The sequence below is a fragment of the Endocarpon pusillum genome (assembly GCF_000464535.1).
Source record: "Endocarpon pusillum Z07020 unplaced genomic scaffold scaffold4993, whole genome shotgun sequence".
NCBI classification, from domain to species: Eukaryota; Fungi; Ascomycota; class Eurotiomycetes; order Verrucariales; family Verrucariaceae; genus Endocarpon; species Endocarpon pusillum.
In genome coordinates, this window is record NW_006916474.1 from 443,000 (window position 1) to 453,122 (window position 10,123).

Below are 10,123 nucleotides of genomic sequence, written 5' to 3' on the forward strand. Positions count from 1 at the left end.
AGGGATAGCACAAGACTGTAAATTTGTACATATAGAAACTCAACTCGATCAGGGTGTCTTCCAAACTTTTAATATCCCTATCAGTAGAACCAGCAGAATGCCAGCTACATTTGGTGCAGCCATTCTATATTTCGATGCACTAGGATAGATCTCATAAGAGCTCTTCAAATACTATCAACAAGCTAGCGCCAGCAATTCAAGGGTAACGCCAAGGATTCGCAACACTTACGTAGTTACTACGTAGTAGTAGTATGGAACGCACGCAGTATCTACCGAGGCTGGCTGATGGGTTCTCTGGTCGAGCTCATCTTTGGAACCACAGATAGCTAGAGCTATTCCAGACCCAGTGTTCCTCCTAACTACCCATCCCGAACTGGTATCGAACACTCATAGCTTCCCATAGTGCTGGCGCGAGCTTCGTGACGCTCTAATCCTCCTGCGTGTCTCTTTCCTGTTTTGCAAATCACTCTTTGGTTCTCAATTGCTTTCAAAGCCGAACCTCGCTTGCCCTTTTCAGTCACCACTCCAATTGGTCGTTGTGCAGTCTAGTCCTCCAGTAGGATCATGGCTGCTCCTCCCAAGGTCACGATTGATGACCTTTCAGGCAAATTTGTCATGGTACGCTACTTGATATCAAACACGCTCTATTCTTTCGGTGCATTGGCCCTGCCCAACGTCTACCCTCTGTCTCCTTGAGAAGTTTTCTTTACCCCCTCCCTTCCCATCAATCTACTCATCAATCTACTCATCAATCAACAAACAAGCACTACCCTTCCAGCCTCCAGTGTACCTCTTCCACTGCCGAGATAAATGCCCTCAAACCTGATACTGAATCTCGCATTTGCAGAACCGCAACCTCTCCGACCCAATCGACCCCATCCTAACCCTGCAAGGCCTGTCCTGGTTCCTCCGCAAAGCAATCTCTTTCGCTACCGTGACCCTCTCGGTCCACCAGTACAGAAAGCCTGCTTCCGAAGAACCCAAGCAACCAATCCACATCGACATCACCCAGCGCGCTACCGGAGGTATCTCAACGACACAGGAGAACAGGGTGTTGGACTGGAGCGAAAGGGACCACGAGGACCGGATTTTCGGGAAGGTGAAGGGGAAGAGTCGCATGTTTGAGGGGTTTGGAGGTGGAGAGAACGGGTTCAAGATGGAGGGGAAGGGAGGGGAGGTGGATGAACGGTTCTTGAAGGGGGACGTTGATAAGGATGGAAAGACTGAGTCTGAAAAGGCGGCCGGCACGGAGGCAGAAGGGGCGGAAGGAGACAAGACTACGCAGCAAGAAGGAGAAGGCACGACTTCTACCGCTACCGCTGCGACCACGTCGGGCTGGCTCGATGAGAACTCCGCTCGCCACGTACAGAGCTGGGTCGTCAATGTGGATGAGACCGCGGCTGGAGGTTGGACGGCAGAGCAGGTTTGGGGGTTTGAGATGTTTGATCAGAAGAGGTATTACACCCGGAGAGTGGTGGTCAGGAAGGGAGAGGATAAGGTGGAGAGGGCCAGGTTGGTGTATGACTACAAAGGGGAGGTTGACATGGAAGCTGAGAAGGCAGAGGACGGTAAAAAGGCGGCGGCGGAGGAGCTTGAGGTGGAATATTGAGATCTTGCCGATTGGCTTAGTGTTTGGTGAAGCGTTGCGGCTTGTGGTGAATGGGTTTGAGATGAGGCCACGGCAGGAGATCGGACAAGAAAGGGGGAGAAAAAGTCACGCGCTTCTTCCTTTTGTTCTTTCGGCTCGAAAAGATACCATCCATCTATCTGGCGCATAAATAAGAGGAAGACGCCCTCCCAATGACGATTATGAGATACGAATCACAATACAGAGAGCACGACGTAGAGATGCAGAGTCCTCCATTGCTTTCATATCCGCCCACCCTATCCGAAAAGGCAGATCACACAGCTGGCGAGCAAAAGAGAAGAAGGAAGATGAAGAGGGACATCTCGATCTGACCATTAGATGGTACACAGTACCAATACGAACGTGCTGTTCCCCACCGCCTTGCTTTACGTTTGTTCGGCTGCTGCTGTCCTTCATGGCCGATATTTGCACGGTCTTCTGGAGAGCGTGATTCGGTTCTATGGATGGGGAGGATCCTGTTGTTGATTGTTGATTCGACGGTGTGTCAAGAGGTCAATTCTCTTTAGGGAGGATAACAGCTGGACCGCTGGCTGCACTGCCGTTGGGAGAATAGCTTTCGGAGATGGGGAGGATGGGGCTTGATGGAGATGAAGAAGTGAACGAGGGTAAATCCGAGTCCTGATGGTCTCACATATTCAATAACTAGTTACCCTTTTGCCGGCCCAAGTCACCAGCACTTTAAAACCTACAGTGTGCTCCGTATAACAATATTCACGAATGCGTCGGCATAACGGCCTCCTTCTCCACCGTCAACGCATCCTCCTCCCTCCACAGGCTCGTCACTGTCTTCCACTGCGTATAAAAATTCAGGCCGGGTTTGCCGTAGAAGTTATTCGCGCCCCCGCCCGCCACGCTCTTTTTGTTCCCCGTAAAACTGAACATGGGCAGAGGCACCGGGATGGGGACGTTAATGCCCAACTGGCCGACGTTGAGGTCTTTTTGGAACTTCGAGGCTGTGCTGCCGGAGCGGGTAAAGACGGCGGCACCGTTGCCGTAGGGGTTCGAGTTGATCAGGTCGATGGCCGCAGAGATGGTGTCAACGTTGAGGGCGATGAGGACGGGGCCGAAGATCTCTTCCGTGTAGCATTTCATGTGTGGTTGCACGTTGGTTATTATTGTGGGGGCGATCTGGGGTGTGGTTAGTATGATTGAGGGATGGGGAGGAGAAGATAGTATGGAGTGGATGTTAATGCTTACCCAATTTCCATTGGGGTATTTTTCGGGTTTATATCCTCTGCCATCCAATAATATCGTTGCTCCCTCTTCCTCTGCGCTCGCTATCAGACTTTCAATTCGCTGCTTGCTTTGGGGTGATATGACAGGACCAAGGTCGGCTCCTTCTTCAAATCCACCATCAACCTTTAACGCTTTTGCTCTTTCAGCAAGCCCAGGTAGCCAGTCTTTCGTCTCACCAACCATGACTAGAGTACTGAGAGCCATACACCTCTGGCCCGCTGCACCGAAAGCAGCTCCAGCAATGGCATTCAAAGCATGATTCTTATTGCAGTCTGGTAGGACGGCAGCGTGGTTTTTGGCGCCCAGATTTGCCTGGACACGTTTCCCTTGAGCTGACCCCCGGGAGAAGATATATTCACCTGCACGATTTGAGCCCACAAATGAGATTGCCTTGATGGCAGGGTCATCGATGATAAAATCTACCGTCTTGGCACCCCCATGCACGACGTTGACAACGCCGTCTGGGAAACCTGCCTTTTTGCAGAGTTCAGCTAGGATCATGGCGGCGCCAGGATCCCGCTCTGAAGGTTTTAAGATGAGGCAGTTACCCGTTATGGTTGCCAGGGGTATACTCCACAACGGGATCATGGCCGGGAAGTTGAATGGACAAATTGCAGCAACAACGCCCAGGGGTTCTCGGTATGATCTGGTCTCCATATCCTTCGCAACCTCCAGAACTTCGCCTGTCAACTGTGTTGTGATACCACAAGCCGTTTCCGCAACCTGCAGCCCACGCAGCACATCTCCTTTGGCATCAGCAAAAGTTTTCCCTTGCTCGAGTGTGATAGAAGCGGCAAGCCGGTCCCAATGCTCCCGAATAAGTCCAGTAAATTTGAACATGATCTGCTGCTTGGCCATGATAGATGTTGCCCGCCATGCTGGGAAGGCCTTCTCAGCGCTTTTCACGGCAACTTGAAGCTCTTCTGTAGTGGATTGCGGGACACGGGTGACGAGATTATTGGTTGCTGGATCGTGTAGGTCAATCCATGTCGTGGCTTTGGAGGGGATGAATTCGTTGTCAATGAAATTTTGGGTGTCTACCGGCCGAGAGATCTGTTCGTGTGTGGTGGGATATTCCTGAGCGGATGTGGCTGCTGTTGAAGTTGCAGCTTGTAGCTGCTGAGATGTCGCGTGCAACCGCCGGACAGCCACTCGATGAGCATCGGTACGAGAAGCCATCTTGAATGGTCTGGTTGCTAATTGAAGTATGGAGGCTCGGAAGGTCAATGCAGGTATTGTACAGGTCGCAACCCTTCGGGCGGCCATCCTGCCTTGTTAGATGGTCAGCATTCGATTAGACTTTTGCCCTCTTCGGCGAAGAGCCTAGCATTTGGGACTATTAAAAAGACGTTCAGAAAAGGAGAATATCTCCAGGTCAGCATGAAGCTCTTCTCCAACCTTGCGGGAGCATCGGAAGAACTCCCCCACTTGCGCTTAGCCTCGGTATTTATCTCCGATCGGACGTTATGAGGCCTTGGCACTTGGCACTACGGAGTACATTCTGTATATACATTTCATCTTCTGCAGGATTGATCCTAGACTCCTAAGCATCACATCTGGCATATCATAACATTCTGCTCCACAACGTATAGCAACCATTAGTAGTAACCGAATTTTACTAGGTACCAGTCGGCCCCTGACATTGTTTCCGCCTGACACTATAGTACGGAGTACATCGTAACTCATCAAAATCGTTCTCAAATTCAGCTCAAACCTTCAAATGATTTTGTCTTCATAAAGTGGATGCAAGAACAGTTGAATCAACCTCCATGATAGCCTTGAAACGCTTCGTACATACACTCCAGTATTTTAGCAAAGGCTTTCCCTGTGTTGGTCCTAGTAACAACGTACTTATCAAATTACAAGAGTAGATAGATGGTCGTCATTAGGATGCCGTAGAGAGAAAAGTCCGAACTACAGATTCTTGAGCCAAAACAACCACCAGGAGCCCACCAAGTTACTCTAAAATATGATTTGGGCAGCATTGTGACGGTAAGCAGAGACCATGAAGTTCGGCAACGATTTTGCTAATCTGTGCCCTGCCCACCTTCTTTGTCGTGCAAACAAGACTGCTGCTATGACGCAGATTGATGTCTTGATATTGTGGAACTGCTATCACAATATCTAGATCGTGAATGAGCGGAATCCTATTCTCACTAATTATTAAATGCATATAATACCGTCGTGGGCGCGCAAGACTCCATTATGCTCTGCAGCCTTTGCGAAGGGCTACACTGGGAGGAAATTCTTTCTTCGTTCGAGGCCGTCGGTCACCATGTTACCTACTCAGACCTCGCTTCTGCGGCTAGTCACGGATGCGATTTCTGCACTGTTGCTCAGGCCGCGGTACTAGATACGTATTCGCAGGACCTCTCGTTGCCCGTTGAAGACGTCGCGCAACTTCACCTAGAAAAAGATCGATTGGAATACCAGCGTTATGGGGAGGACCGTACCGGGTTCACGATAGAACCGGGTCACATTTGGCTTGATACCAGATATGCTCCATGTGAAGGAGGCGTTATCGGAATAATGTACGGCAGAGGTGTGTATGATAGGCCTTATACGAGAGGGGTTTACCCAGCCATCTCTCTTTCGGCTCGAGAAGGCATGTAATTTGTTCCGATGGACGCATTTGGACACCGCTAACAGCCCATCAGCCAGTGCGACCATAGGTACCTCACGAATTATTGGTCGCAGAACCTCCCAAAAGGTCGAACTTGATTTAGGACTCAGCTGGGTTCGCGAATGTATCGAAAAGCACCCAGACTGCAAGCATGAAGATGAATCGCTACTACCGTCTCGTGTCATAGATGTTGGTAGCTATTGTGGTGATGAAACGCTTCGCTTGCGACAATGTTCGGGGCAAAAAGCCCCGTATGTGACCCTCAGTCATTGCTGGGGTCCTTCAAATCCGGCAAGGACGACTTCAGCATGCTACAACAATTATCTAAAATCCATTCCCCTTGCGGGTTTGCCAAGAACCTATCGAGACGCTGTTGCGGTGACTCGTTTCCTCGGGATAAGGTATTTATGGATTGATAGTCTCTGTATCATACAGGACTCCACTGGGGATTGGGAAAAGGAGTGTGTCAAGATGTCTAAAACATATGAGAACTCTACAGTCACAATTGCTGGACCTGATGCTCCCCACTGTCATGCTGGCTTTCTCGACAGGCAACCTAAACCAGCTTTCCCAGAGTTCACTTTTGATTACCAGTCACCGACTAGTAAAGGCACAGGCTCGATAGATATGTTTTACAGAGGTTACAAGAGGGGAGAGACTAAACTGGGGCCACGTCCTGAGAGCAATTCGGTTTTGTCAAGTCGTGCCTGGGCCCTTCAAGAACGGTTACTCTCACGTCGAGTCCTGTACTTTGGTAGCCAGTTGATGTACTGGGAGTGCCTTACCAATGTGCGCTACGAAAATCTGCACTTTCCCTTCATCGATAACTTCTGGAGTCGTGGAGAAGTGGAGAAGGTATCATTTAAAAGGAGGCAATCCAAGGCCCTGTGGCTTAGATACTGGTACAACATCGTAACAACATATTCAGGAACAAATCTGACATTTTCCAATGACAAGTTACCAGCTCTTTCTGGCGTGGCCAGCAAGATTCATAATTTGTTAGGGTATCATTACTTCGCAGGCCTGTGGAAGGAAGACTTTCCCAGAGGATTGGCATGGTATTGCTCTTCATATCGAAGGGCTCATCTTTCTCCAGCTGAGCCCATAGAGTTCCTTGCCCCTTCGTGGTCGTGGGCCTCACAGGATGGGGAAGTTACTCAAGCGGCTTCCAGCACTACATCTCCTTTTGGCAGCGCAGATCTTAGCATCCTGGATGTCAATGTCGACTTGAAAGGCCCAGATCCTTTCGGGCAGATACACTCTGCACAGCTCAAAGTGTATGGGAAAGTCCGCACTGGAATAATTCGGAAGCTGCGGAATCTAATGGCTGGAGGAGAACAGGGTCTTTTTCTCTGCTATGGATGTCTTGATCTTTTGGTGCTTGGGGAGTATTTTCCCGATCGTCCTGGACTAGCCAATACCCTTGCTAAGTTTGATTATATCGGCGCAGAGGAAGATGGGAAGATGCCTCAACAAACGATACTTTTCTTGCTTCTAGGAAAATCACTACAGGGATGGATGGCTATGGCGATCGAACCAATGCCTGAAAAATTGAACAAATATCGACGCATTGGGCTGGCTAAATCAAAGCCGCATCATTTTAGGGATGACCGTTGGGAACATTGGTTCGACGAGGGCGAGTCCATGACGGTTGAGATGATATGATTCCCAGCCATAATTCAGTGGCCCTTGGATATGCTTCTTAAAATTGCTGAACGCTCTCGCAGATTTCTTGAAGGTAACGCCTCAACATGCACTCAAACAGGGAAGTACCTTTCAGCTCACCGGCTAGAACAGGACTGAATGCTGCCAAACACTTTCCCAACAACTTCAATACACACGATTAGCATTCCTAATTCCCCCGTTCTCTTACATGTAAAACGATATATCAAAGGGATCTCCATGCTGGAGGTCGGAAGAATGATCACTGACGGGTGGAATCCCTCAAAAATTGCGAGACAAGATCGAAGAGAAATGGGAGGCTTAGGCTCTCAAGCCCAATCATCTGATTACTACTATCCCAATCTACCGTTTAAAATGATGCAACATCCGACCTCACATGCAACCGATTGAAGGCAAGAAGAGTGACAAGCAGCGAATTGGTAGTGAACTGGCATGTTGAGCAACGCCATCCACAGCTGGGTGTCGGCCACCTCACCCAAGAGCGGCAACCGCTTTTTCTGGCTTCTACTGAGCTCGGCCGAAACGAGTGAGTTACAATGACAACACTTCGACATATCCTGGCAAAGGCCTCCCGGGCATGAGCATAGACTGCCTCTTGCCCAAATCGGCCAGGTGAGGTATGAGCTATCTGAGAGAAATGGGGTCCTCCTCACAACGAAAACCCTATCAAAATTCTGTCTTGATAGTAGACTGGCGAAGGAGGGGTAGATTGTCTGATATACATTATCACTAGTTAAAGGAGTCAAGGATGGCAAATCTATGTCACCGTTTCTTACAAAAAGACATGATTAGAGGATTGAGTATGGAGCCAGATTAAACGGGGGTCTCAGGTAAGGCAAGAATGATACGTGTATATTGATATGAGACTCCGTTGGAGAGAGGACCTGGTTGCGGCCATTGTGCCATTAAAGGGGCCCTGAGTTGAGCTCTTTGAATGTCACTATGGGAACATCACCCACATCGAGATAGCATAAACAAGGTTACTCTCTTTCATATCCTGAGGAGGCTCAACATTAGAGTCTGCTATTAAGAGAATACAGTTAACGCTGTGAGAACACATCAACGTGCACTAGGATATTTTCATAAGAGCCCAGATTCGGACCCTACACGGGAGTGACAGAAGCATGTACACTATGATCTCATCCGCACCGAGCACGGACACCGTTATCTATCTACCTCACCAAACACCAGATCCATAGTCCCAATGATGGCGACAGCATCAGCCAGCAAATGGCCTCGACTGATCTGATCCATGGACCCCAGATGCGCAAACCCAGGTGCTCGAATCTTGCATCGATATGGTCGTTCGGACCCATCAGAAACAATGTACACACCCATTTCACCCTTTGGTGCCTCGATAGCTGAGTATGTCTCGCCTGGGGGTACAGTATAGCCCTTAGAGAAGAGTAGGAAATGATGGATCAGAGCCTCCATGTTCTCTTTCATAGCCGCCCGCGGTGGTGGAGCGATCTTATAATCCTCGACCTTAACTGGTCCCGGCGTAATCTTGTTGAGGCATTGATGGATGATGCGGAGCGATTGTCTAAACTCCTCCATCCTGCACAGGTATCTATCATAGCAGTCACCGTTGACGCCGACAGGTACGTCGAACTCCACTTGGTCGTAGGCGTCGTAAGGTTGTGACTTTCGGATGTCCCATGGGACACCGGAGCCGCGGAGCATGACGCCAGAGAAGGCGTAGTTGAGAGCATCTGGAGCTGAGACAACTCCTATGCCCTTCGTCCTGCCGATCCAAATTCGATTGTCGGTGAGGAGTTCTTCCGTCTCATCGATGCGGTCACCAAACTGGGTGGCCCATTGGTGAATGTCGTCCAAAAGACCGAGGGGTAGATCTTGTGCCACACCACCAGGCCGAACGTAGGCAGCGTGGAGACGAGCACCTGACACACGCTCATAAAATTCCTAGCATGTCGTTAGTCACTTTCTAGAAGCTTTGATGGGAGCAGGCGTGCGCATACCATCAACTTTTCCCGTTCCTCGAAACCCCAAAGGAAGGGTGTCAACGCTCCGACATCCATTGCGTGACTGAGAACACTCATCAAATGGTTCAATATCCTTGTGATTTCCCCAAACAATGTCCTGATCCATTTTGCTCTCATTGGGATCTCAATGTTCAAGAGCTTCTCTACAGCCAACGAATAGCATTGCTCGTTGGTCATCATCGACACGTAGTCTAGCCTATCAAAGTATGGTAGAGCTTGTAGATATGTCCTATACTCGATCAACTTCTCGGTCCCTCGGTGCAGCAGACCAACGTGGGGATCTGCTCGAACTATCTCCTCCCCGTTCAGTTCGAGGATTAGCCGTAACACGCCATGAGCAGCAGGATGTTGTGGACCAAAGTTCACGGTATAATGGCGGATTTTGCGGCTCTGGTAGTCGTCTCCAGGATCCGTATCAGGAACATGATTGGTTTTCTGTGGATCCGTCTGATCGATTGGCTGTGTGAAGGATTGGTCTGTAGGAGTAATTGTTGTCTTGCCTACTGCCACCTCTGCCATCTGTTTCTGGGATGTAGCAATACATCGCGTAAATCGAGGGCGAAGCGATGATGAGACTGAGGGGCGTAGACATAGGCGTTTTGCGGACTGTCGTCCTGCGAGCCGGGCAAGGGAGGCTGCCATTGTTATTGAGATAGGACGATGTCGACTTCAAGGTGATTGTGAATTTGCTCACACGCCAGCCGGCGATAAGGGAGCCGTGCTATTCCTGACCAGGTCGACAGATTCGTGTTCGTGTTCGTGTTCTACCCAAGTTGATGATGAGGTTATGGATGTACTAGCGCAGCCCCCGGTCCTCAATTGCCCACCTTCCGATGGTGGCCTGGAGGTCCGAAGCTCCGTGCCAAAATTCTATGCAGTTAAGGATTCTACATTTCTACCCATCAAAACTTCAACTACTAACAACTCCAC

The 10,123-nt window shown here is 49.6% G+C and overlaps 4 protein-coding genes across 4 annotated transcripts; 2 read left to right on the forward strand and 2 right to left on the reverse strand.

Annotated features, from left to right (window-relative positions):
* Window positions 1-564: 564 nt before the first annotated feature.
* EPUS_00374 (uncharacterized protein) lies at window positions 565-1,609 on the forward strand (the record flags this gene model as incomplete). Its single annotated transcript, XM_007806030.1, has 2 exons — window positions 565-618; window positions 848-1,609. The coding sequence occupies 2 exons, from the start codon at window positions 565-567 to the stop codon at window positions 1,607-1,609; spliced, it is 816 nt and encodes a 271-aa protein (XP_007804221.1).
* A 750-nt stretch (window positions 1,610-2,359) lies between these two features.
* EPUS_00375 (Methylmalonate-semialdehyde dehydrogenase) lies at window positions 2,360-4,063 on the reverse strand (the record flags this gene model as incomplete). Its single annotated transcript, XM_007806031.1, has 2 exons — window positions 2,360-2,776; window positions 2,846-4,063. 2 exons carry the CDS (start codon window positions 4,061-4,063, stop codon window positions 2,360-2,362), a joined length of 1,635 nt encoding a protein of 544 aa, XP_007804222.1.
* A 1,026-nt stretch (window positions 4,064-5,089) lies between these two features.
* EPUS_00376 (uncharacterized protein) lies at window positions 5,090-7,172 on the forward strand (the record flags this gene model as incomplete). The annotated part of the gene is made up of 2 exons (XM_007806032.1): window positions 5,090-5,426; window positions 5,557-7,172. 2 exons carry the CDS (start codon window positions 5,090-5,092, stop codon window positions 7,170-7,172), a joined length of 1,953 nt encoding a protein of 650 aa, XP_007804223.1.
* Window positions 7,173-8,354: 1,182 nt separating this feature from the next.
* EPUS_00377 (uncharacterized protein) lies at window positions 8,355-9,835 on the reverse strand (the record flags this gene model as incomplete). The annotated part of the gene is made up of 2 exons (XM_007806033.1): window positions 8,355-9,113; window positions 9,170-9,835. 2 exons carry the CDS (start codon window positions 9,833-9,835, stop codon window positions 8,355-8,357), a joined length of 1,425 nt encoding a protein of 474 aa, XP_007804224.1.
* Between the last annotated feature and the right edge of the window lie 288 nt (window positions 9,836-10,123).